This window comes from Meles meles, chromosome 11, assembly GCF_922984935.1.
Source record: "Meles meles chromosome 11, mMelMel3.1 paternal haplotype, whole genome shotgun sequence".
NCBI lineage: Eukaryota > Metazoa > Chordata > Mammalia > Carnivora > Mustelidae > Meles > Meles meles.
Genome location: NC_060076.1, coordinates 7,853,893 through 7,881,491, shown reverse-complemented (window position 1 = coordinate 7,881,491; position 27,599 = coordinate 7,853,893). Strand labels below are relative to the sequence as shown.

General features: G+C 49.2%; 1 protein-coding gene across 6 annotated transcripts in view; it reads left to right on the top strand.

Annotated features, from left to right (window-relative positions):
- Positions 1-27,599, top strand: part of GARNL3 (GTPase activating Rap/RanGAP domain like 3) — a 146,637-nt gene that overhangs the window by 105,440 nt on the left and 13,598 nt on the right. For all 6 annotated transcript variants that reach the window (XM_046022178.1, XM_046022175.1, XM_046022174.1 and 3 more), the window contains 10 exons: positions 216-322; positions 2,934-3,049; positions 4,842-4,946; positions 5,965-6,039; positions 9,244-9,355; positions 14,511-14,609; positions 14,969-15,085; positions 15,635-15,810; positions 17,540-17,698; positions 24,131-24,197. In XM_046022178.1, coding sequence (XP_045878134.1) covers positions 216-322; positions 2,934-3,049; positions 4,842-4,946; positions 5,965-6,039; positions 9,244-9,355; positions 14,511-14,609; positions 14,969-15,085; positions 15,635-15,810; positions 17,540-17,698; positions 24,131-24,197 — 1,133 coding nt within the window. The remainder of the gene's footprint in view (positions 1-215; positions 323-2,933; positions 3,050-4,841; positions 4,947-5,964; positions 6,040-9,243; positions 9,356-14,510; positions 14,610-14,968; positions 15,086-15,634; positions 15,811-17,539; positions 17,699-24,130; positions 24,198-27,599) is intronic.

Below are 27,599 nucleotides of genomic sequence, written 5' to 3'. Positions count from 1 at the left end.
GGTTGGACCATGAAGGATGCAGGAAGACTTGGCCTCTACCCTAAAGCTCCTGGGAGAGTCACACAGTGGCTGAGCCTCTGACAGCCCAGAGACGGCACTCCTCTTATGGAATGAATATTCTTGACGTATCACTTAGGCAACTGAACAAATGTAAGGTCTGAATATTGCTGCTCTTTGAAGAAAAACCAAATAATTCTGAAATGTTCTCCACATAGGCTGAAAATATTTTCGGAAGAAAGTGTACCACTCTTTGGCCCCCCCTTGCCATCCCCACCGGTGTTTACAGACCACCAGGAATTCAGGGACTTTTTGCTAGTGAAACGTAAGTTTCTATTTTGAAATGTTTTTGCAACTTGTTCTATATCAGAACACATGTCTTCAGATCCTTGAGGACACTGTACAAGAAAAATCTCATTGTTTAAACATTGATCCCCTTCCACGTTCTGTTAATTCTTCATGTGAAACATTCAGTTTTCTGGTAGTGTTACGTAGGTCTTCTCCTGTGTCCCAGTCTGTATTGACCAGGCTGCTCACCCACCTTGAAGTTTATCTACACTCACCTGCTCTCGATACAGGGGCCTCAAATTTGCTTTGCTGCCAAGGCTTCTGATATGGCCATTTCTGAATCACTAGCTATGTGTGTATCTGAGTCTTTGTTGGAGAGCGGGAAGTAGGTGGGACTAAGGGTGGTTATGTGGGTGTGTACTTAGGAAAAGGGAGCTGTTAGCAAGTGTTGGGCCGGGGGCATGGGGAAGGGAGAAGACAGACAGAGGGAACATGGATAGGATTGTGCAGAACCTGACCATCCAGGCTTCACTAGCTGGTGAGCATACATTTCCGATAATACCCACCTACCTGACCCCATGCCCCCCATCTTCTGAACCACAAGAGCTCAGCTACATCCCTCCCCAGAAAAGCCCTTAGTTATGACAGCTAGAAGTTCAGCTTACAAACCCCATTCAGGGGCACGTTCCCAGTGCTGCCAGATAGTCCAAGTTTTCCAAACGAGACAGAGATCCGAAATTGTATGTGAAATTGTCTGTATCTTAAATTGGGGGTCCATGTGTTTCAAGTCCAGAGGATGGATCGGGTGGAGAGCAAGAAACAGACCTGAAACAAAGAGTCAGCAACAGAGAGCTTCAGCAGCTAGAAATGGGGAGGGTCTTGAGCGGGGGTGGCTCAGGAAGTAAGCAGTCTTTGCAGAGTGCTCCTAGCAAGGGAAGGGGCCGCTGCAGGCCTGGAGCCATTGAATCCTGGTTAAAGATGACTCAGCAACCTAAGAACCCAGCGACGAGTGTTACCTGCTGATTTAAACGGAGCCAGTCAACCGAGTGACTTTGACAAGCCCCCTTGGGGCTCGGTGGACACTTGGGTGATATGAAGCGAGGGCTTGATCTACAGTTGAAAACCTGCACAGGTCAATAATAATGTGGAAGAACCCAGGCTGTGGGCCTTGAAGAGGGGTGTTAAAGGGTTGGAGCATGGGGCCAGGATGGACCAGGAGGGGTTGATGGACTGAGAGAAAAGGTAGAAGCCAGGTCTCTTTGAATTCAAAGTGGAAGCAGCATGAGGGAGGAAGACGAAACTCCAAGATAACAGGAAATGGGTTTTCAACAAAACTTTTGAACTTCCTCCCCCTTATTTGGCCCAACGGTCATTTTATTTTTTTTTTAATTTTTTTAAAAAGATTTTATTTACTTATTTGACAGACAGAGATCACAAGCAGTCAGAGAGGCAGGCAGAGAGGAGGAAGCAGGCCCCCCGCTGAGCAGAGAGCCCAATGTGGGGCTCGATCCCAGGACCCTGGGATCATGACCTGAGCCGAAGGCAGAGGCTTTAACCCACTGAGCCACCCCGGCGCCCCCCAACGGTCATTTTAAATGCCCCTCTCCCCACCAGGGTACTAAGGAGAAAATATCCTCAAACAAAAAAATTCACAATCACAGAATTAGAGAAAATAGTAGGCATGCCTTAAATGCATGCAGTTTACATTCCTTAAGAGATGTCTTGCCACAGACAAGCCCAGCTTGCCCCCAGCTCTTAGATCCTTTCCTAGAAAGGATTCTAGGAAATGTCTGAGCCCAAGAAGTTCATTTTTCAGTCTGTGAACACTGTCCTTCCTTTGGCCCTTCCTATGAGAAAAATAAGAGTTCATATTTATTCAGTTCGGTGCTAATTCCTTATATGTATTATATCACTTAAATTCTTACAGTGACCTTATAAGGAAATAAGGTTACATCCATTTTACAGGGTTAAAAAAGAAGCCAAATAATTTACTTAAGAGCATGGCAGCTCTGCTGGGATTCAAACCCATAACTGTCTTGACTTCAAGCTCCAGACCCCGTCATGTGCGCTTTCTGTTCTGTGCTCAAACGTGGACCTGGACATTTCACTTTACTGCCTCTTAGTGTCTGTAGTCCACTAACCACCAGCTTTCTTTCCCAGAAGAAACTTCCACTAGGGTAAGAATCCCAGTACTCTGGTAGGCAATTGTTACTTCTTTTAACAAAATGTAGCGAATACATATTTAATCCTGTTGAATGGCATCCTGGTGGTTCGTCCCATGTGTTGGAGGAGTGTGTTTGGATGGTTGGGTAAATGGGTAGATGGATGGATGGTTGGGTAAATGGGTAGAAGGATTGGTGGACGGAGGCGGGTTCCACGTGTACGCGATCTTCTAATTGATATACCCTCTGCTCAGGAAGCTTACAGTCCAACAGGAAAAGTAAGACAGACGTACCTATGGACTATGGGTTTGTACAGAGAAATTTAGAGAGTTTTTAAGCATTCTTCCATGAAGGAAGGGTTGTGTCAATGGTAACACCAGTACTAGGGAAGTGGGTCGCGTTCGCTGTGAGGAGTTTCCTTGAGAAGAACATTCTTCGATAGCAAGTCAATTTTTATAACTCCCTTTATAACTTGATTTATTTTAGTAATTAATGGTGAAAAAGCCACTTTGGAAACCCCAACATTTGCCCAGAAACGTCGACGTACTCTGGATATGTTGATTCGCTCTTTATACCAGGATTTGATGCCAGATTTGCATAAGGTAACCCTGGGTCCGTGGTCTTCTTTCCTCCTCCGTGGGTTGGAGCCGAGAACACAAGTCCTAGCGATGAGTCCTGGTTAGAAGAGCGGAAGAGTCGCCTTGGTCTCTGAGGCTGTGGCCACAGGGCTGACGGTCATTCTTTCATGGTTGCCGCAAGAGAGGGCTGAATGTCCAGATGTAGGAAAGCGATTTGCAGAAATCACGGGCCTGTGGAAATGGAGGTGCAGGGGGGCGTGAGTATCAATCCACCATCCCCAGAGCACTGGAGAGTGCTTTTCTGGGGTGGCTGTCCTTGGGGACACTATTCAACACAACCCATGCCATAGAGCTGAGGGACAACCAAGAGTGGGGATTTTGGAGAGAGACTGGGAGCTTTCGAGGGTTTCTGGAGCTTTACTGGCTGGCCCCATTTTCAGGCTTGAAACAAGCCTTTACATTTACTGCAGATTTGCTTTGTGCCAGACGCTTCCTAGGCTGGAGGTATCTCCACGCGGAGGGCACCCAGTGCCACCTCAGTGCCTGGAGGGGCACCCAGACTCCTCGCAGGCCTCCAGACTCAGTGAGAGATCCCTGGATTCCCTGGGCTCATTGATGCAGAGTGATAGCATTACTGTTCAGAAGCGGTTGCCACTTGCCACAGGGAAGCACAGAACAAACAGGGAGACTCCCCTAGACCCCTTGCATTCATAACCTCTAGCAAAAGGCACCGCCAGTGAGGCTTGTAAATAAATGGCGGTGCGGGGCTCAGGTGCTTAGGTGCAGAGATGAAATTATCCTTAATGAGCTGGTGCTCATATGGTCCTTTCCCTTGGGCACCATGAGCACCACCATTTTATAGGGCACCCCTTGACCTCCGGCTGGCCGGTTCACCCTATCTGCTCTCAGGGTTGAGGCCAGACTAACTCCAGGGCGCTAAAGAGCCAGACATAATCGCTCATCTGTCAGTTCTTTTTTTCCCCTAAAGTCAGGGAGGGGTGCAGAGAGGGTACCGAGCTGAAGCATGGATGCCTGACGCAGGCCTTCCCCAGCCTCCCATTGAAGCCAAGCTTCAATCTGAGATGCTCTCAGATACCGTCTGTGTGTCCCCTTCACAGACGTCCTCCCACGCGCCAACCACGTAATCAGCTCCTCGCTCTGTCTCCACCATTACGCTGTGCTGCACAAGGACAGGGACTGTGCTCCCCACCAGAGGAGCAGGCACCCAGTCAGGGCCTGCTGATGAAGGAGCGTGCCCATTCTCTGACTACACTCCAGAAGAGAACTGTCATTTCCTGAGCGTGTGCCCAAGCCCTGTGCCCAGCCCCTTGCACGCACCTGCCCGCGTGGTCTTCATCACACGCCTGGGAGATGGGTATTGGCCACGCAAAGACGCTGCGACTCCGAAATTAACTCACTTGCCCGACATTATTGCGAAGGCCACGGCATCGCACAGCCCCAGGGGTACCGTTCACCTTGACTTCCGGCCGCCTTGTTCCAGGGCGGGGAGGGGGTTACACTATGTGAACAGTGTCCCTGGAGCTGTGCCAGGCGGTGACTCCATCATCACACCCCGGAAGCTAGCAAGCCCCAGAGCTGCTGGTGTGCTTGACCCTCCTCTCCACCCGCTGGCCTTCTACCCCCGGCGTCTAGCACCAGCCCTGGCCCGTGAGGGATGCTCCGTGCAGGCTTGAGGAGCGAATGGGCACAGAAAGTTGAAACAGCATTTGGACAGATAGGTCTGTGCGTTAAGAGAAGCCAGAGGATGAGACTCGACAACCATTTCTGGAATTCGTAACTTGTTTCTCTTTCCTAGAACATGCTCAATAGACGGTCTTTTAGTGATGTCTTACCGGAGTCACCCAAGTCCGCACGGAAGAAAGAGGAAGCCCGCCAGGCAGAGTTTGTCAGAATAGGGCAGGTGGGTTTTATTCTGAAGCCTCTTCGGCGAGATGTGCCGTCGGGAGCCCCATCCACACCAGATGGCCTGCGTGTGAAGGGTTTCCCGTCTGTGTACTCCCGCGGGAGCTCTGTAGTTTCTCTCAGGATAACTGTGGAAACCAGGAGTGAGATTTTTTATAATCACGTAGGCGGGGTTCTCTGCAGGTGGGAGTGGGAGCAAAGCCTTCTGCTGAAGAGGGGGTGCCGCTGCCTCCAGGCAGGAGGCCATAAGGCCCAGATGGGGCTCCCTCTTGTCAAGGGAGCGTATACCATTTGCCTCCCTCCTGAGGAATTTCTGAAGATCGAGGAGCCCTTGTAGGGAAAGGACTTGAACTCCCCAGGCAAGGGTAGGCACACCCGAGCTCCCGCTCTGCTACTTGGAAGCAATCCTCAGAGTTAGGTGGCTCCCACGTAGCATCTTATTCCAGATTCTGGAGGAAATCACTTGCGCTTTGCCTCACTCCCATATGATGTTCAGATGTCTCCGTTCTGGGAGGTGACCCAGCTTTCTGTCTTAATCCCTTGTCCCAGCACGGAGGAGGGAAGCTGCCAGCTGCGCTAGGGTTCTGACCCAAAGGGAAGAACCAAGCGGGGTGACCCAGGAGAGCTTAGGGGCAAAAGTAACTTAGCCCCAAACAGGTGCACTGTGGCAGGGGCTCTCCGACGTGGGTCCTCGTTTTAAGGCACCCTGACTCTGCTCTCTGAGATTCTGAGTCATCAAGTTTGAGGAGGGACCTGGGCGTGTTTTCAGTCTCCCGGTGTAGGAATCACTGCCCTGAGATACCCACGAGTTGAAATGACAGGGTGGGGTCCTTCGGGCTGGTTCATTGTCATTAAGCTGCATTTCTTAGCTTCAGTGAGAGGGCAGTGTGGGAACCTGAAACTGTAATCTCAAATGGCTCCTATTTTATTAAAAGAATTGTCAAATCACATTTGTTGGGCCTGCGGTTCTTTTACTGCCCGGTAACAAACTTCAAAAGAGATCTCTGTTCTATAAGGCACTGAAACTGAAGTCCATCGTGAGAGGGGACGCTCCGTCAAGTTTGGTGGCTTCGGGGATCTGTAAAAAAGAGGTGAGTCGATGCTACTCTCAAGTTCACCTGTGAAGGTCCTTTGTCGTGAGTGAAGTTATTACGCTTCTTAGAGATTTGTCTGTTTCAGGGTCCCCAGGGAAAGCCCCAGATAAAGTTGAGTAGCATTTAGGGAGAACACGCCCCCCCGCCCCCCGTTTCCATAGCGTGTGTGTGCCTTTGCTTGTTTAACGGGAGCAGAGCTTCTGGAGCAGACCTGGTGAGGCCAACGGGGCTGGGCAGTGCTCAAGCCTTGTGTGCGTACAGAGCACCTGTACATCTCGACCACATGCGTGTTCTGATGCTGCAGCTCTGTAGAGGGCTCAAGATTGTGCATTTCTCACAAGCTCTCCTGCGGTGCCTGGACACACTCCACAAAGCTCTAGCACTGTGTGTCTCAGGCTTTTGTGTGTATTACAATCACCGCCTTTTGAATGTCTGACTCAGTAGGTCTGGGGTGAGCCCTGAGAATCTGCATTTCTAACGAGCTCCCAGGCGATGCTGATGTTGCTGGTCAGAGGACCACAGCTGAGAAACCACTGCTTCCTCTCTCATTCATTCAGTCACCCCAGAAATGATGTGGTCCGTGTACCTACTTCTCACCTCCACTTGTGGTGATCAGGAGGAGAAGAGCAGACGATAAACTGGCCACCCAGAAACGTACCGTGCACATGATTTTGTATCGTAAACAAATCTCTATGTCCCTAGTTATGTCTGTGTTCCAAGTATGTCAAAGTTCGCTATGTGGAACAAACCCACAGATGGCGTATTACTAGAGAAGTGTCCGTTATAAAAGCAAAAGAGTTATGATTGCCTTTACTTGAATGATAAAGGTAGAAATGCTTTGTATCTGACTTACACTCTCTTTAAAGCCTGGTTTCCGGGAAATGATGAGCCCAAAATACAACTGATGCTAGAAAACCACAACCAATTTAAGAGCAGACTGATGGCAAAGCATCTTTTCCAAAGGTTGCATAAATTCCCACTATCGGCTCGTTTGTGTGAATGGTAGAAACCACAGTGTTTCCAAGAGCTCTATAAATACCAGATTCCAGCAGGATTTAGTAACCTTGAAGAGAAGTTCTTAGACATCCATAAAAATGAAAGTCTGTGGAAATGTAACTTGTTCGCCGGTAAAGAACAAAGCAAGAACTTTGATTTTTTTTTTTCTATCCATTCAGAACCTACCAGTGGGCCCCAGGCCTGCCTTGGAGAAACACTGACCTAGAGGCCCTCACGGACTTCTGTGCAGCTGCCTTCAAACAGGCCAAAGTCCCACATGCTGCTCCCAAAATTGTCTTATTTCCAGAGAAGAGGGTTCATCAACCTCTTAGACACCCATCAGTCCATGTGCTTATTAATGTTCTTAGAGGGTCCAGCAAAGAGTCCTGCTCTTGGGCCCTATCCTTGCCCAACAGACTCTACAGCAAGTCCCTCACTTGGCAGAAGGGAGTCCGGTACAGTGGCAAATGCCCTCGGTCCTCAGAGTGGAGCCTCTGTGGGACCAGCTCTGGGTTCCTGTCACTAATACTTCATACACAGTGGCCTCAGGCAACCTGGAGTCCCTGACCCCTTTGAGAACCCAGGAAAGCAGTGGTCACCCCCCCCAAACACACACACACATACACTATCCCATTAAAATATATGGACGACACATGTACACAACATTTTTAATACAATTTCAGGGCTTCCCACACCTCCTCAAGCTCTTTCTGGCTCCTCTAGGACCCTCTTTGAACCCGTCTGCCTAAGTGTTCTAAATTTGTATTCTCTGCTCAGAGAACATTTTGTTATTAAGAGTTGGTTTTTATGTCTTGGTATTACCTAATGCTCAGACATCTGGGTCTGTCTCCCAATTGGCCTTTACAGTGGCTTTGCTTCTTCACGTCCACCTGCTATAAGTCACAGAGTCAGAATTTCCAGACATCCTCTTAGGGAAATGCCATTCCAATTAATGGCCTGCGCTCATGTCGCCCTTTCCAGGTTGTAAAATGTCTCCACATTCTTTGTGTGATCTTTCCAGAATGGCCTGAGCCTCATCTTAGCAATTAGAAGCTTTCTTCTGAGGCTTGTGAGTTTCTTAAAGTGACAGCACACTTTTCTGAGAGAGCGGCAGTGCACACGTGTTTACCCTCATCCCAGGTGACACCCTGGAAGGTGAACTCACCGCCGCCACTTCTACTTTCAGTATGCAAACGTGGACTCCCCCAGTGCACGCACATACCCCCATGTGCACACACACACCCATGTGCGCAAACACACGTGTATACACAGGGTCTTGTACCACCCCCGGGGAGCACGTCTGACTGAGAGTAAATCTGCAAATGTGAAACTTTGACTTGTCCCTGAGAAGCTCCCAAAACATCTCTGTCCTTCAAGGCCAAGCTTCCTGGCTCCGGGCATCCCCACGCAGCTCTGGGGCAGCCCTAAGGGAGGGCTAACCCTGATGCCCAAACCAGGTATGAGACGAAGGGCAAGAGCGCACGTGATAGGACTACATTGTGCGGGCACATGCGCAGTTTTCAGGAAGCCCCTCCCATATTCTAACAAACATGTCATTTTTTTTTTTCTTTAAGATTTTGTAGCCTTAAGTGGGTCAGTAAGCATTTTCATGTTAAGGCAATATCAACTTCCTGTCTTGTGTGTGCCTTCGTAATTTTACTGAGTCAGCAGCACAGATCTGATTTTTTTTAGAGTTACATGTGTCTTCCTTTAGTGATGAGCTCCTGTGAAGTTTTCAAAAAATAGGCAGCAATTGGTCCAACTTCAGGTGTTAAGGGAAAATGTTTGCTTAGAAGACGTTACCAGTGGTTTGGTGGATCGCAAGGAGGATTATTACATATGGAGACACATCATCGTGCCTGCAGCCTGTGCCTTCCCTCTTTTCCTGCTGCATATGTATTTGAAAGACTTTTCTTCTTAAGAAGGGTTACTGAGGGGCACCTGGCTGCTCAGTCGGTGGAGTGTGCGACTCGATCTTCAGTTCATGAGTTCGAACCCCATGTTGGGTATAGAGATTACTTGAAAATAAAATATTTTTTTAAAAGATAAGAAAAAAAAAAACAAAGAAAGGAAGGTAACTGAGGTTAGGGCCCGTTTAGCTTCCCGAACTGTGGTCTCAGGCGGCGTACTGTAGGTTTCTATCCGAGGGGCCGCAGGATATCCTTTCTGGTACACTTACTTTCTGATGTTTTTGTTGCCTTGCAGCCTTGGGAGCCCCAGTGTTTCTGCAGTAATTTCCCTCATGAAGCCGTGTGTGCGGATCCCTGGGGCCAGGCCCTGCTGGTTTCCACGGATGCTGGTGTCTTGCTAGTGGACGGTTAGTGAGTAGCTGCTCCTTCAAATGTCTTCGTTTGTGTAACGTGTAGGGCTTCTGAGACGTGTGACAGCCAGTCAACTCCCTGTAGATAAGTGTGTCATCAGCAGTGAGGTTAGAGAAGTTTTCCTTTCCTTACAAAATTAACCCCTTCTTTTCAGGACAAGCAGAGGGAATATATTCTGAACGAGCAAGCCAGAGGGTGAGTCATGCATGACGGGTTCATGCCTTCCCCGAGTTTGATTAGGCCGTGGACATCCAATGACCTGCAGAAAGAATCTCCTTTTTGGCCAATCCTATCACGATTCTAACATTTTACCTTAAATCAACATCTCCTATCTCAGAGACATCCACACTCGCGCGCTCTCTCTCTCTCTCTCTCTCTTTTTAATGTTTCTGATTCAAAAAGTATTTGGTGTCCAAAACAAGTAAGAAGAATCTTAGATAACCCAGTTTTGTTGCATATAGAAACAGAAAGATTTGACAGGAAGAGAGATTTCAACTTAATATAAAATCAAACTTTTTGACAATTAAGGGGATCTGTGTGCCTGGGGAGGTGGTCAGTTCCCTGTCACCACAGATCAGCCATCAAAAGGACATGACCGGGGTGCCTGGGTGGCTCAGTGGGTTAAAGCCTCTGCCTTCAGGTCATGATCCCAGGGTTCTGGCTATCGGGCTCTCTGCTTAGCAGGGAGCCTGCTTCCTCCTCTCTCTCTGCCTGCCTCTCTGCCTACTTGTGATCTCTGTCTGTCAAATACATAAATAAAATCTTAAAAAAAAAAAAAAAAAGACATGACCTTGGCAAGAATGCTGGAGAAAGAATTCAACTTCAGATGGGGATTTCATTTAGACTCAAGGACTGTGTGGTCTCTTCCCCAGGAGTCTGGATTTTTCCAGACTGTCGATGAAGGTTAAAGGGGCTAAACACGGTAGCAAGTCATCTCCCGGGGCTTCTGAGGGAGCCGTGGGCCTAGAGACAGTGTCTTCCAAGGGTACATCTTACACAGCACATAGCAGGCTGCCCAGTCTCGGTTGCCATGCTGATGTTCTATGAGATTCCTAATCTCCACCACTGAGAGGGACATGATGGCCTAGAACTGCGACATCTTCCTATTCTTGGCCACCGCCTTCACTCCATCCTCTGACCCTGTCAGCCTGTTTCCTGAGTGCCTGCTATGCGCTGTGCCCTTGGGAAGTGGAAGTAGATGCCTTCTATGGAAAAACAAGACAGGCAGACCAGACTTTATAATGGACTTATTTCTGACTTCCTCTGTTACTTCATCTGTTTTATATATATACATATATATATGTATACGTATACATATATATATGTATACATATATATGTAAATATATGTAAATGTGTGAGTGCATATATACACACATATAACTATATATATAATTTGCTTATTTACTGAAAGATAATCTAAAATTTATAAGCTGAGCATTTAAATATTTAATTTTAGAAATTACAAAACAATTAGAGCATCTTTGTGATCTTAAAGAAAATGGAGCCTCTGTGAGCTTCAGGTTCCTCTGAGGGTGGGGAGGGTTTTTTAAGCGGCTACAAGCTGGTTCACGATAATGAAAACAGAAAAAATAAACAAACTGGGACTGATGATCGTAACTCCAAGAAGAGATTGTGGACATTTTGAATACCTATGCTAAGTGCTTGGTGCCGGGCACATAGCCGTAATAGTAACTTAGTAAACAACAGTTACTGTATTTATGGTATCCCTGTGGATGTGTTAAAAAGGGAACAAAGTCCATAGATTTGCCAAAGGCGCAATCAAATAAAATAATTTATTAAAAAAAAAAACAACTGTGGGGCACCTGGGTGGCTCAGTGGGTTAAACATTTTTGCCTTCGACTCAGGTCATGATCGCAGAGTCCTGGGATCAAGCCCCGCATCGGGCTCTCTGCTCCGCGGGGAGCCTGCTTCCCCCTCTCTCTCTGCCTGCCTCTCTGCCTACTTGTGATCTCTGTCAAATAAATAAATAAAACCTTAAAAAAACAAACACAACCAGCTTTAGACGTATAGTCTCGGTTCTTCATCTCTTCATTTTATGGATGAAGAAACAAAAGAAACCGTGTGTCTTGCCCAAGATCACACAGCTGGTTAGTGGCACATCCGGAACTGGAACCCAGAGGTGATTTTCATCCCGCACTCTGTCCGCTAAACCAACTACATTTTATGCAAATGAAATTAAACTCTACCCACGTTACTGTCTTTACCTTAACGCAGGTTTCCAAAAATACAGTCCTAGGCAAGTAATTAAGAGACATGTTTTGATCAAAAGGGAGTTATATTCTAAATGTTTGTTGTTTTTAGGAACGAGAAAATATGCTTTATAATGGCTCTTTGTGAAGCTTGTCTACAAAACAACAACGTAATTCTCTTTGAGTCAGCTCCTGGTTTTTAAATGTAAAATCCAAACCAAGATTACCAAATCCCCTTCTGAAATGTTCATTTTCTGAATCCAAAATTTAATGGAGGTGTTAAATTTAAGGATTCCCGTGATGTGCCAGGAAGCTCTTTTCTTCCAACTTGGGGGAAGTGGTGGAACACAGATGGTAGCCGTATACACCACCACCCCCAGCCCCCCCACCCCCCACCCCCCCCCACCCCCCCCCACCCCCCGCGAGCTTGGGTTTATTTCTCAGATTATTGTTTTCATTCCCTGGGTGTGCGGCTCTGCTACTCCGTTTGCTTTTGTAAGAAGAGAATAGCCCTTCAGGCTTTCTTTGTATTCCTCATCCTCTTTGAAGCCCCAATGCTCTCGTTACTTCTTTGTTTACCTTTTTCTTGTCGATATTTAATCACATTATGAATCTTTTCCATGAGTGAATCTCTCCATTTCCTTTCGGGCCACGTTCCACTTCGGGCCACGTTCCACTCGATCCCATTAGCGTCTGCCTAATTTCATTAGACCTACCCCCTTGAGGGTCTGCTCCTGTCAAGGTCATCATTAAAACCCAAGGTCCTTTGTATTCTAAGTGTAGCAAAAGCTACTTTGAAGGGAGGCTACTGATGGAAGACACCATGACCATTTGTTTTGGGTGTGCAGTAATAGAAAAGTCAGCCCTAAAAGATCACTGCTTCATGAAGAGATGACAAGAAGGAAAACCTTGCTATAGAAGAGTCATTAAGGTCACGCGTCACTTTCTCCGCTCCTCGCTTCCTCTCCCTTCCTGGCTATGCATAAACTTGTCCAGACACCTGAGAAAGATTTGACGGAGAATAAATGCTGATTGATTCTGTACACAGGTGGGCTGCTACACAGTATCCCTCTGTCTTCAAGGTCAAACGAAGCGCTTCTGTCATTTATGAATTCTTTCCAGTCCTGTTGCTCGTGCGGTGGCCCCATCCATCCACGGGGCTGCCGTGCTGCCTTTAGGCTAAGAATATAGGCTTTGTCCCCACACGGACCTGGCTCCCTCCACGTGTTCAACACGTGACTCTAGATGAGTTATTAGCACATCTGAGCCTCAGGTCCTTGTCTGTTAGGTGGGAGTGTTAGTAGTTCCTACCTAAGAGGGTCCTTGGGACATTTCAGTTAATAACATGCGAAGCGCTCGGCCCTGAGACCTGACACGCAGGATGCCCTCTGTGTATGTGAGCAGCTGCTCACAAAATGAAATAACCAGGGCGCCTGGGTGGTTCAGTCAGTTAAGCACCTGACTCTTGGTTCCGGCTCAGGTCATGATCTCAGGGTGGTGAGATCAAACCTGGAGTTGGGCTGCCTGTTCAGCATGGAGTCTGCATCCCCCTCCCTCTCCTGGGCCCCTCGTCCCACTTGCATTCTCTCTCTCTCAAATAAATAAATATTTTAAAAAATGAAAAAACCATAGTTATTTAGTCAGGTATGATGATTGGTATCAGAGTGATCATTCCATGTTTTGAAAATTCATGTCTGCCCCCAACAGAAGCACAAAGCCTAAGCATAGAATAGAATTTACATTTGCAGAAAGAATGTAGGGGAGCTAGAGCAAGGCCCTCTGTCTAACAAAAGCTTGGCAGGCTCTGTGCTTGGACAAATCCAGAGCCCACATAGGCCGGCAACGAGCGGGAGAGTCCTCCCCTTGGAAGCAGTTAGGAACCCTGTCCCAACAACGGAAGCTCTTCTCTCTCCCTGGCACCATCCAGGGAGAAATAAACTCCCAACCAGGCTGATTTCTAGAAGATCCAAGACCCTCAGGGCCCCATGCACCTAAACGGTAACCAAGGAACCAAACTGAGACTCACAACAGAGTACTTGAAGACCTAAATGTCAGACAAATCACCAATAAAGAGAAAGCCACTAATCTAGCCTGAAATGTCTGCACCATCCCATGTCCTCTTTGTCTTGCACTGGTTCTACCTCCTGCTCAGAACAGACCCTTTGCTTACAAAAGAGCCTTAGTATTTCTTTTGTCCCTCTCTGTCCTGGGGACCCCCAGAAACAAGGTGTTTGCTAGCAATTTAAGTTCCCAGTAAGTAAACTTAACAACAAATCCTACATATCATTGCGGTGTCTTCGATCATCCCTTCACCGGAACTTTTCCTGAACGTTCCCACTACAATTCGTTTTTTTCCTGTTATTTGGGTAACTCAGTCAACATTTCTCTCTTATTTTTGTCAAAAAAGGAGATTTCCTATTTCTCTATAGAGAAATACTGGAAATGTGTAGGTAAACTTGTTGATTTGGAGAAAGACATGAAATAGGGTGGGTTTCTATTTGTTTTAAATTCAAAAGCAATTTTTATTTTGCTTTCTGGAGAGAAATACAAAATAACCTGAGAAGTGATGTGATTTCAAAATTACATAAAGTACTCAAGAGAAATGACTGAGCTTTTTTTCCCTTTTTTTGTAATTTGCTGTTCAGTTGTTTGGTACAATGCCAAGTAAAAACTGGGGTGGAGAGATGACGTGTTTTCTTTGATGAATATTGAAGAGAAGAATAGTTTCTAGGCCCTGCTGCTCTGTTTCCAGTAGAGAGGAAGGAATGTCAGTCCTTCTCCCTGAGCTGAGAGAATAGTGTTTGACCTTATGAACGTTCTAGAAGCTGATGTTCCTTGCCTAGAAAGAACTCAGGTCCAGGATCAACTGACAGGCACGTTTTATAGGTTCTGAAAGTGTGGGCTGGGTCCAGTTCTGGGAACCATGTCTCTTCTTCCAGATGACCTCCCGTCAGTGCCCGTGTTTGACAAAACCCTGCCGGTGAAGCAGATGCACGTGCTAGAGACTCTGGACCTCCTGATCCTCAGAGTAGACAAAGGTGATACTTCCCTGCCCCGCGGTGTCCTCTGGGAGCAGGGAAGCCGGTAGTCTTCTGTGGCCACCTCGAGGCTCGTGGTGGTCTGACCACATGGATCATGCCAACTACTGCCTTGTGGGTGGCCGGTGCTCAGGGTCCCCGGATGGGCCTTTGTTCTCTTGAGTGGGGGGGGTCAGAAGGGAGGGAGGGAGAAGGGTGGGGGGCACCGTGTTCAATGCACTGTTGGGTAGAGGCAGTGTGGGGTTTCTTCTCAGTTCTAGAACACCTCAGCTCCTAGTTCTGTAGCAGTTACTTTCCTGCGCAATCCGCTCTACCCGTCTTCCCGCCCATCTCCTCCTGTGCCTTCTTTCTCTCCCCAGGGAAAGACGCCCGCCTCTTCGTCTTCAGGCTCAGCGCTGTGCACAAGGCCATCGAGGGCAAACAGCCCGTGAAGAGCAGGTGTGACTGCAGGGACAACAAGCTGGAGAAAACAAAAGGTGACCACAGTCTTTGTTATCTTGGTGGTTTCCGGTCCATTCTTTTTCTCCCTCAGACTGATCAGATCTCACTGGAATTTGATTTTATTGGGTTGGTTTTTACTTGGAAACATCACTTAAGATAGCATGACTCTTTCCCTAAGAGAAGCCCGAGAGGTAGCCCAACATGTGGAGGGCTAAGAGGAAAGTCTAGGCCTGGCGTGACGAGCTTTGAAGGTAAGTTGAGTTCTGTTCACAGATCTGTGAAGAGAGACTTTTAGCCTCTGGTTCCCGGAGCTCCGCTCACCTGTCGCTTTACGTCATACGGTGTCATGATTGCGACGCTAAGACCACAAACTCTAGAATACAGGGACTATGACTTCCTTCATTTTCGTGAAACTCAGCCTAACTTGTATTTCCCATCTCCGTTTGCCTGGTGGCCGGAGCGTTGTCAGGCACCCCCCTCAGTCATGCTCAATGTCCAGGGTCCCTAGGTGTCACCACATTGTCAAGGTCTGGGCGCTGCCAGGGTCCTGTCACGTGGTCAGCATCCTTTCTCTCTCTCCCTAGGCTGCCACCTCTACGCCATTAACACTCACCACAGCAGAGAGCTGAGGATAGTCGTCGCCATCCGGAACAAACTGCTCCTGATCACAAGGAAACACAACAAGCCGGGTGGGCAGGCCGGCATTTCCCTGCTGTCCCCCCTGTCAGAGTCACCTGTGGAGGAATTCCAGTACATACGGGTAGGTCCGCCCTTCAGATCCCTTCTCTCCTGGCTAAGGTGTTAGGAGGCAGACTCTCTCGTTCCACCCAGGGTCTGTCTCCCACGGGGGTTGTCTCGCAGGTCAGTACCCGGTAGGGGAAACCCTGCCTGCTGCCCTGGTTTCCCCAGAGGACTGAGGCTTCGGGGCTTTTCCCTACTCCATCCAGCTCATTCATGCCATACCGGTGCTGTTCTAGGCACTAGGAGGACAGCCGTGAGCAGTCTCCCTTCTCACGGAGATGACTTTCTAGTTGTAGGATGACACAAAAGAGAAACTAATTCTCTGTGTCCCGAGGATAACAGTAAAACAAATTGAGGGAGGAGAGGACAAGGAGTGGGGATGGGGGGGGATCTGTTCTAGAAAGGGTGTCCCAGAAGCCCTCTCTGAAAAGGTTGCCTTTGAGCAGAGATCCAAGGGAAATACGGGGTAGATGAGGAGAACATCTGGGGAAAGGAGGAAGCAGCCAATTAAGAACCCAAGGCCCTTCTGGGGCAGAAGGAGCAACCAATTAAGGACCCAAGGCCCTGTTCAAGGCACGATCTAGATGCCACAGTGGCTGGAGCTGAGGGAACCAGGCAGGGAGCGTAGAGAGCCCTGAAGGCCATTGCTAAGATTTTGGCTTCAACTCTGAGTGAGAGGAGGCAGTCAGTGGAAGGTTTTAAAAATACTTTTCTGGCCCCAACAGAGAAGAGCATGGGTGGGGGAGGGCCAAGCAGAAAGAAGGAGACATCAAGAGGTTAACACAGGATCTTAGCAATAGATGACAGTGACTTTGGTGGCCAGAGAAGGAGAAGCAGCTGGCCTGCCCTCCCGAGCTGGTAGGATGGGCGGACCCACTAAGGGTGGGACCTTGGAGGGAAGCCTCCTTGAGGGTCCCTTTCCTGCTCTTACCATCTCTTTACCTTCTTAAAAACTTGGGCTTAGTAGGTGTGAACCATGTCAGACATTGGCTCCCAGGGCCAACTTTGCCTGTAGGTGAGCCGAGCAATTATTTTTGCCAGAGTGAAAGCCTCCTGAATTATGCATATCCATTTCTGCTAATAGTCAATTTAGGCGGACAGAACCGCCATCACAGTGACGTTAAAACAAGTTAAAATCTTGCTCTATTTAGGTGTTAGCCCTCTTCATATAGTAATTAGCGATCTTAATGACTATTTCTGTAGAGTACGTGCATTTCTGTGGCGTATCAGCTCTGAAATCGGATTTCCTGAGCTCCAATCTTGGCTGCCCCACTCCTGTAAACTATGCAAATGTAGGCAAGTCATGTGACCTCTGAGCCTCAGTCTCTTTATCTGTAAAATAGAATAATAAATAGCCTTACCTACTTCATAAGGTCGTTCTGAGGATCCAGTGAGAACCGTACCTGGTACTGAGTTAAGTGCTCAGCAAGGTTCGCAATTATAATTCCATTATTATTGAGTCACAGGACAGGGCTGAACTCTCCGGGGGCTAATGAGGGTCGTGCTGTTGATTTGGTTTTGTCAGGTATTTTGAGGACAGGTTGTGGGAGAGGGGGTTCTGGCACAATCCCTGCCCCTCTTTCCCTGTCCCCACCTTCCCTGCCAGTGAAGGCTCAGCAGGAGCCTAGGGAGGGAACCCGCTACTGGATGGGGGGTGGGGGTTGGCAGGTGGGGGGAGGGTGGTTGCTGTGAAAATGGCTGCTCCGTGTCCTGACCCACTTCTCCCCACATCATCATCAACCACACAGGAGATCTGTCTGTCCGACTCTCCCGCGGTGATGACCTTAGTAGATGGGCCAACCGAGGAGAGTGACAATCTCATCTGTGTGGCTTACCGACACCAGTTTGATGTGGTGAACGAGAGCACGGGGGAGGCCTTCCGGCTGCACCACGTGGAGGCCAACAGGGTGAGTCGACAGGTGGAGGGCAAGTGGGAAGCCCAGAAGACTAGGAGCACGTCTTCTAGCCTCCCGAGGCCGCAGTTAGGATTTCTTTAAGATCACGTACAACTGAACGCAGTTATAGTCCGGGATACACTGTTCGGGCTGCCCCCCCCGGGAAGTCAGCTTCTTGTGGCTCAGAATGGTTCAGTCTAATGGAGTCACCCCATTGCCCTGCTCAGCTTTTCTAGATCTCCTCCTGCTCTTCTGTCCTTCCACATAAAGGAGAAGTGAAGGGTTGAAAAGCTCAACCTGAGTAACTAAAGAAATGAGAACATTTGTTCCGTCATTCACTCCGGAAAGGCCTTATCCTCTCTCCATGGCCCAGGCAGACTCTCAGCTTGGGGCTTGGGTGGTTGGGGCGGGCTCAGCCCCTGGGTCCGTCCCCCAAAAAGCCCCCTAGGAAAGGAGGAAGGGAAGGGACTCCACGAGGAGAGAGAAAGAGTGTCTCCTTCTAGCCTGAGCTACACAGAGCGCAAGGCTGTCCGGGGTTTGGAAGAGATCGGGGCCCACCTGTAGCTGTACTCGATGCCAAAGATGACTGGGTGGGGTCCGAACATCCGTGCCCCTGGGGAGTGGGGAGCGCTCACCAGCCTAAGACCCGGTGACCTGTCTGTCCCTGGAGCTGCTCCGTGCTGACACAGCAGATGGGAGAGTTCCTGGGCCCTTTATCACTGGGGAGTAGGGCAAGGCCCGGTGACACTGGGCCCCTTGAGGTTTGTCTGGTGCAGACCCAGCCCCCCAGCTTGGGTACCGAGGACACTACAGAGCGGGGACATTGCCTCCACGGAGAACATAGTTCCTGGTGAGGACTTCAGACCTACAGACGTACTCTAGTCCTGTCCAGCTAGGTCCCAGAGACTACAGAATTCCTTCTGATTATGCTTTACAAGACATACTAAAAAATACAACTTACAGGAGGGCACGGCCAACCCAAATCATCATTAAAAAATTGCTCATTACTATGTTAAGAAGACTTAACACCAAATGAGAACAAGATTTTAAGAAGTAGAAAAATCAGGGGTGCCCGGGTGGCTCAGTAGGTTAAAACCTCTGCCTTCGGCTCAGGTCATGATCCCAGGCTCCTGGGATCGAGCCCCGCATCAGGCTTTCTGCTCAGCGGGGAGCCTGCTTCCTACTCTCTCTGCCTTCCTCTCTGCCTACTTCTGATCTCTCTGTCAAATAAATAAATAAAATCTTTAAACAACAAAAAAGAAGTAGAAAAATCAGAAAAAAAAGATATAACTAGGGGGCCTTCTTCAAGTACAGATCATCAGTTCCTTCTCATACATTGAGAAGAATATACATATATTGTATGTATATTTGGCGATGTCTGAACTTGTCTGCAACTGGGGTCCTCTGAGGGGCTTTAAAAGCCACCGTTGCCCATGTCCCACCCCCAGAGATCTTGCTGGTCTTGCGGGTGGATATGGGCTTTGAAATTTTTTAAAGGATCCTCAGGTGATTGTTAAGTTCAGACAAGCCTGGGACCCACCTGTGTACATTGCTTCTCAGCCCTGGCTTTAAAAAAATGAGTGCACTGGCCCCACCCCAGATCAATTACATTGGAATTTCTGAGTGTGTGGGAATCAATATGCTCTTGTCTTGCAAGGCGATGCAGATACAGACCTAGTAGAACGAGTCTGCCCTGAAACTCTTCCTAATTTAAAGCCGGAGGTTTTAAAGCCCTCCATCCCAGCAACAGGGAACCCATAACCTCTTCCAGGCTCCCAACTTCTGAGAAGGAAGGGCCCAATTTGGCTTTAAAAGCTCTTGCCCTTCTCGGGGGCACCTAGCTGGCTCAGTCAGAAGAGCATACTGCTCTTGATCTTGGGGTTGTAAGTTCGAGCCCCACGTTGGGTGTAGAGATTACTTAAAAATAAAATCTAAAAAAAAAAAAAAGTTTTTGCCCTTCTCACTTTTCAAAACCGCGTGACCAGCCCAAAGAGGTAGAAAAATCATGGCCCAGCAAGCAGGTCTTTGTTCCATCAGTCCTTTCCCTGGCAACTAGTTTCCTAAGACTTCATGTGCTTTTTCTGCTGATTATTACTATTTATTATATTTAACACCCTAATAATTTACTAGAGTGCAGATTTTTTTTTCCTCGTAAGATTCATGAAGACCCAAGAAAAATTGGATGAAAGATGGTTTTCTTGGGTGACTCCTTTGTTTTGTTTTTCTGAAGGTGATCAGGAATAATTCAAAAATATTCTATCTTTTCTTCAATATGCTTTTTAAAACTAAGTCACTAAGTCTTTCCCTAAAAGAAAACCTCTAAAAAAGTGTTTTTAAGTCCTTCCCAAGATCTAAGTGGGTGAGCATGTGTATTCCGTCCTCGGTACATCTGCAGCTGCTAAGTGTTCGCTGAGCGGGTATGGATGCTTGGACACAGCCACTCATCTTTGCAAGGAACTTATTGTCTAATTGGAAAGATAAACCCTAGATAAATGAAAAAGGTAATGAACAAAGTGTTTTCTAATAGGCAGTTCCTGCGGGAACTGGACTAGCTTTTTTTTCTTTCCTAAGATTTTATTTATTATTTAAGAGAAAGACTGAGAGAGAGAGAGAGAAGGAGCAAGGAGAGGGGCAGAGGGAGAGGGAGAAGCAGACTTCCCTCTGAGCAGGGAGCCCCATGTGAGGCTCGATCCCTGGACTCCGGAATCAGAACCGGAACTGAAGGCAGACTCTTAACTGACTGAGCCACCCAGGCACCCCCAGGCCCAGCTTTTTACCAAGGTGCTCCCTGCAGCCCAAGCCCTGGTGCAATGGAGGCAGGAGAAAGAGAGGCCAACCTCCCCCTAAGTCATTGGGCATTTCAGGATGGTTCAGTGTGGATTTCCTGGTCTAGTTTCTCAGCTCCACTCCTCCTCTCTTCTCGACCATGCCCATTCAATTCCCGTGTCAGCCCTCAACCCCACCTGAGGGTCTCAGAGAATCCTAGGTCAAAAGAGGACTTGTTTAAGAAGCATCGAAACAGCAAACTGAAAGTCAACATCAAGTTCATTATGCCAACAGGCCTACTGTGACCTGCTGCCCCAGCTCCAACAGCCAGGGTTGGCCTCCTTCCCAAAACAAAGGTCTCCTCTGGAAGGAACTGCAGACCTGGTGACGAGGTCTAGATCTCTGGCGTAGATGCCGGACCTCAGTCCCCATCCTGACCATCTATCTGCCCAGGACCCAGTGGGTCTCAGTGGGAAGCTCAGCCCAAAATCACATGGCAAGTTCGGACACTGACCTAGCAATGGCTCCCACTTTCAGCTGGGGAAGGTGGGGTGCAGACTTGGCTTGTTACAAACCAGAGCTTTGCCATTGCCTGCCCCGCAGCCTGAATCTCTGCACACAGCCGTGCTCGTCCGCCAGTCGGCATGGTCCTGGGACCCCCTCATAGACCCCCACATGCCAGCGACTTCCCTGGTGTCTACTGCCGCTGTGTGCAGACCTTGGTCCACTTCTGCCTGAACTTGCTCTACTCCCGGGATGGCTGCGCGTCTCTCCCTCCCCCACCCCAAGCACCTGTACAGGTTCTACCTCTAAATACACAGGCCGTCCCATTCTGGCTTTCCCACTCCAGTGACCCTCCCAAAGTGAGAAGAAACACGGCCACCGCTGAAGGATCACTTCTATGTCTGGCCCCATGCCAGGGCACCTCATAAGCACTATCTCACGACATCTGCCCAGCAACTGTGGGGCATGCACTGTTCACTTCCCGGTTTTGCAGAAAAGGAAACTGAGACTCAGAAAGGCGTAGCTGCTTATTTACCCAAAAACCACACAGCTAGTAAGGAGCAGAGACAGGACTTGAACACAGGTTCTCCGACTCGGGAGGCATACTGTGGCCTCCACAGCCACGACCCAACGCATGATGGGGGACAGGCTACAAAGGGCCAGGCTACAAAGCACTCGGCCCCTCCTGTCCTCCCTCTGACTGGGATAAGTGTCATCCAACTGACAAGTGCTGGGACACCAGAGGAGGAACTGATTCTAAGGCAAAGCGGTTGGGACAGGAATGTTCCCTCCGGGACCCGAGAGTTCAAAGGCTGCTCCTTCGAGTCACAGACTCGGCCGTTGCCCGTCCCACAGCCAGGTCGTGGTGTCAGCTGACATTTACTGAGCATTTTCCGAGTAGCAGACTGCGCTGGGTGCTTCCGTAAGTGGCCTCATGGAACCCTCAGCTGCCGTAGGGGCGATGTCCTTCCTGTCTCTGCTACAAATGGAGAAACTGAGGCTCTGCGAGGCTGAACAGGTGGCCTAAGGGCACACACCTCCAAAGTGACAGAGCTAGGATTTCCTTTATTCGGTCATGCATCCACTGAGGGTTCATTCTGCTCCCGCCACGTGCCAGGCCCAGGGCAGATGCTGAGCGGGTGATGGCAAACAGCACGGGTGCGGCCGCCGTTCACGAAGCTTCTGTTCTACGGGGGGGGTCGCGGGGAGGAGACGCTGATAAACAGACAAATAAGTGAATATCAGACAGCGACACACACTATGCAGATCATTCAAACAGAAGGGTACGATATAGAGCAGGGGAGGAATTATCTGGAATTTGATCCCAAGACTTCGTGTTCCCACAGTTGACAACTGACCTCTGCGCCTCGCAGTCGGCCTGTCACCCCCTCCCCAAAAGCACCCACAGCTCTCGCTTGTGGCATGTACCTTGTTTTAGGTATTTATAAGCTTTTCTGGTTTTTTTTCTCGAGGGGCGGAACCCTGCCTTATTCATTTCTGTGTGCTGAATGCGCCTAGGACAGTGTCAGATGATGAGGGAAGGGAGGGGACAGGGGTTCCGTCAAAGGGAAGCCGGAGCCAAGGCAGAGGCCCCGTGCTAGGTGAAGTGGGAGGAATGCCCCTTACGGAGTGTGGCCAGCCCAGGCGGACCTGGGCAGCATCAGCTCTAGAAAGGCCTAGAGAGGCGAGCTGAGGGGCACAGGCCCACGCTCCTGCCTGGGGCGGTCAGGCCTTGGCTGGGGCGGCCACAGGCCCACACAAGACACCCGAGAGCCCCTGAAAAGGAGACTGCTGGGCTTGGGGGAGTTGGCGGGGGGGCCCCCAGACATCAGGGCTAGCCCTGCTCACAAAAAGGAAGAAGATTAGGAGGAAACTAGTCATGTGCGAGAGGAGGATGATCATAGTGCTGACCGGGCAGCGTCAGGCCCTCCTCGAAACCCTTGGCCTCGTCTGTGGGGTTCTCATTACAGTCTGGCCAAGTTACCGTCTTACACCCGTTTTACAGGCAAAGACCCGAGCCCAGAGGTTGCGCTCATTTGCCATGAGCCACAGAGGCAGACAGTGGTGTAGACAGGCTGTTCACTCGGGTCTGCCTGCTCCAAGTCCATGCTCCTGCCCACTGCCCTGTTCCGCCTCCTACCTCTCAGGAACTGGGGTGTAGAATCTGTTGGGTTGAGAACTTGGAAACGAGAACAGTAGCTCTGAGGAGAGTGTGTGCCTGAGCGGGGAGAAAGAGGGATTTTGAGCTCAGAATAAAGTGAGGAGCTAGAAAGATGAGTGTTTTTCTGAACGAGGGACGAGCCAAGATGCGGAAGCATAACCCGAAGTGGGCCACGGGCAGAAGGGAGGAGATGTCGCATGTCAGGGCTCGCAGAGAGCTGGGCAGAGGTGAGCCTTGGCCAGAGGTCTCCAGTTTGGGGCAGAAGGAAATCTTCAAGCCCAAGCAGAGTAGACCCCGAGTCATTGGGGGTGGGGCAGACTACGGGTGGAGGCCCACGAGGGAGTGAAAGGAGCAGGGGCTGTGTAGAGACCCGGGGTTTGAAACTCCAGAGACCTAAGCACCCCCAGGCTGAGCACTGTCTTGTCAAACCATTCACCGCAGCCCAGGGAGGCGAGGTTGCCCGGAACTAGGAACAGAAGACGGAACTGTGTCCTGCTGCCTCCCTCCAGGTGCAGGAGCGCGGGAGAATAGAAGCAAAGACCTGGCCCCGGGGTTCTGAGATTGTGCGACTGCCTGCCCACTCGCTGAGGTGTGAGAGCGGGTAAGGTAGTGAAGAGCCGGAGGTCTAGGTCAAGTCTGAGCAGGGGCACGGACTCACAAGTCTCACCTCCCTCATCTGTGAAGCGGGAGGAATGCCACACACTCCCCAGGGTCGAACTCCCCCTGCAAGGAAGCTTTGGGAACCAGAGCGCCTTACCCAAATGGAGTCCCCGTAACAGAGAAAGTGGAGAAGGCTGTCTCCCGAGAGCTCCTCGATGGGTAGAAAAGACGGTGACAAAGTCCCAGTGGGGAAAGGCAGGGGAGACGGTTCTGTGTGTTACAATCATGGCCCCCTGAGGTGGCAGTGACCCCACAGCATCTGAGAGCCGAGGCCCGCCCTGCCAAAGCCTTGAACTTGAGAAAGACTTTGACAGTGTCCTCCAGCCCGCCCACCACTGCCTTTATCGTTTCAGGTTAATTTTGTGGCGGCTATTGATGTGTGCGAAGACGGAGAAGCCGGGCTGCTCTTGTGCTACAACTGTAAGTTGCTAAACCAACTGCTGTTCCCCCGGGTAGTTTAAAGGAAACCAGACCTAGATCTGCGTGGGGCCTTGCTCCTGTGACCTTAACCGCACTCCAGGGAGCGTCTAAACATGGCATTCCGGCCTGGATCTCCCAGCCCTCTTGGCGAGATGGGCCTGCCTGTGGTACCATCTCCAGGTTGCGGGGTGCTGGCGGTCGCTTCCGTTTAGGGAGCCCTTACCGCGTGCCAGGCGCTGACTGTTTCACTGAATTCTCATCCTGTTACTACTTGAGCTTCAGAGATAAGATCCCTGAGGCCCGGAGAGGTGAACTGCCTTTCTCAGGATTGTGCAGCTATAGAACAGCAGAGCCAGGGTTCACGGTTGGGGCCCTCTTGGCCCCAGCACCCCAAATTTTAACCACAGTGACTCTTTTACTCTTGGCTGTTTCCAGGCTGTTAATGAAATCAGCCCCCGCCTGGCATATCCGGCCGCACCTGCATTGGCCTGGGGCCCGTGGCAGGATGGGTTCCAGGCAGACCAGATCAAATGCATCAGAGAGAGTCCTCAAGGATCTTCAGCATTTCAAAAGCTAATATGATACTACAATAAAAGGGATCCTTTTAAGGCTAAAAGTCGTAAGATATTTTCCTGGCTAAGCCTGCCCAGTGTAACCAAAGCAATAAAATATTCTTTCCAACCTAGAATTGTTATCGATTTCCATACACATGGGGCTGATATTTTGATTAATCTTTGATTAATAAGTCTGGGAGAGCTAATTACCAGCTGAGGAATTTGTTTGGTAAAAATCATCTTTTTTTTTAATTTAATTTATTTATTTGACAAAAATCACAAGTGGCAGAGAGGCAGGCAGAGAGGGAAGAGGGGAAGCAGTCTCCCTGCTGAGCAGAGAGCCCGAAGCGGGGCTCGATCCCAGGACCCTGGGATCATGACCTGAGCTGAAGGCAGAGGCTTAACACACTGAGCCACCCAGGTGCCCCTAAAAATCATCTTTTGAGATGCAAGATTTGATAGCCCAGTGGTGAGGAGGCCGACAGGCAAAGCGCCAGGAACAGAGCTCGCTGCCCACGCTCCAGTGGGGTTCCTGGGCCCCATGGCTCCTGCTGCCCCAGCTCCCGGGTTACAGTGCCCAGTGAAGCAGGCAGGTCACTTCTGTAAGATCTCTTTATCTCTTTCTTTCATCTCTTTCCCGTGTAGTCTTTCCACTTTATTGAAAACCCGGAAGAAAAGCTTGGGGTGGGATGCTCTACAAATTGATGTCGATTTTTTTTTTCCTTTTAGCCACTTGAAAGGATGGGAGGGATTTTAGGTGGGAGAGAAGATCAGAACAGAAAGATAGAGCAGGTTATCACAATGGGATGATTAGTCTGAAACCGGAAAGGGAAGGAACACAGAAGCAAACATGGACGATATCCTTTCCATACCAAACTAGAAGCTCATGGACCCGAGCAGGCAGCGATCCCGCGGGCGGCAGGGGCCCAGCGCCATGACAGATGTTGTTCAAGAGGACTTTCTAGCTTGGGGAGCCCAGGGACTTCCACTTCCCCCGGCTTTGCTGGTCTCCTGCTTCGGGCTCTGGTTTTCATCTCGGATAGGATTGGTGTGTGTGTGTGTGTGTGTGTGTGTCTGTCTGTCTGTTTTCCTAGACTCACCGATGCATCAGAAGGTAATAAGCTCTGTGTTTTGTTTTTTAAGATTTTTTTATTTATTTGTCAGAGAGAGACAGTGAGAGAGGGAACATAAGCAGGGGGAGTGGGAGAGGGAGAAGCAGGAGATACGGGCTCGATCCCAGGATTGTGGGATCATGACCTGAGCTGAAGGCAGACACTTCACAGCTGAGTCACACAGGCACCCCAGTTCTGTGTGTTTAGATGCTACTTGGGTCAAGACCTTGGGAATCCCAGAGATCCCCAATTCTGCCCCCATCTTTCCCAAACTGTGCCGCTTGCTTTTCTTTCTCCGGGTCAGGAATCTGGTTTTCCTCTTCCATCTCCCTCCTTCCCCCAGCAGGTGGGCAGGTCCCCAGTGAACAAGCCCAGAGAACCAGCTGGTTTTCCCCAGTCACCCAGGCCACTTCTGTAAGCCATGCCCCCCGACACAGGGCACGCTGGGCTTGCCCACTTTGGTCCACACGCCTGTGCCCTGAAGGCCATTGTCAGGAAGGTGCTACAGAATAATCTCACTTCCCCCCCCAAGGTTTGCAGCTGATTTTCATCCGTTTCTTTTCCATTTTCATTTTTTTAAAAAGTAAAAAAGCAACTTTTATAAACTCAGAGTTTCATATAAAGAGACTTTTCTCTCAGATAAGTTAAAGATGAAAATATTTTATAATAGAAATTATAACTTCCAGTTGTATGTTCTTAGAGAAAAGTATATTTGCAAGATCAGTTTCAGGCGGGAAAAGTATAAGTAGTTCAATATAGCAAGAATTTTAGTTCCTTGTAATTAATCTCTATCTTGAATATCGGAGTCAGTCTTTACTTAAAAAAAGAAAAAGAAAATTTGGCCGTGACCTTAGCATGCAATAATGATTCACCTTTAATGCAAATAATACATTTCAGTACTAAGGTGAACTCTGTTTTCCGATGGTGTTTTAAAGTTAATTACACGGGGAAACTAGAAACGCTCACATGAGAATCGATGGTACTTATTGGTATAAGTACTTATTTTCAAGTACCATTGATTCTCCGTGTGACCACATTTAACCTAAGTCTTAACTTCCAGATGGGTAATGTGAAGAACACAGAACCTACCTCTCACGTCTGCTGTGAAGGTTAGACAAGATTCTGTGTGTACCCATGACGCATTGTCCGGCACAGCGAGACGGTTACTTCCTCCTTTAATCCCAGATTCGTCAGAGCGTCAATCAGCATCCAGTTTGATTTGTGACCTCCATAGACTCTTCTATGTGCAGAAAGGGGACTTCTCTTGTAAAACTTGTTTTAAATTTTATTTTAAAATTAGAAGTAGTATCTGTCACCCTGCGGGATGGGGAAGGTCCAAGGAGTCAAGGTCATGGCCTCCTAGCTCCCTCCTGTGCCCCAACATTTTAGACTCCTGCCCCTCACCCCAGGTCCCCCATTCAGGCTGCCCTTTTCAAACCCCAACAGACAACCTTCTCTGTCGGGCACATGCTAGATTCTGGAGACGCAACCGTGCAAGGCACTGCCAGGGACGGCAGTGAGCTCACAGCTTAGGGGACGGCCAGGCACGGACGCCAGCACTTCTGGGGGTGAATGTGCTTTACAGCTCTGAGGCCCGAGAAACATGCTCTGGTTACTTTTCTAAACCAGTTCGGTCTGAGTTAGAGCCCCTGTCCTCGGGTGCAGAAACCACCAGTATTAGTTATTGGGAGGGAGAGCCCTCTACTTCTCTGGGGTCTTATCGGAGTCCCTGGGGG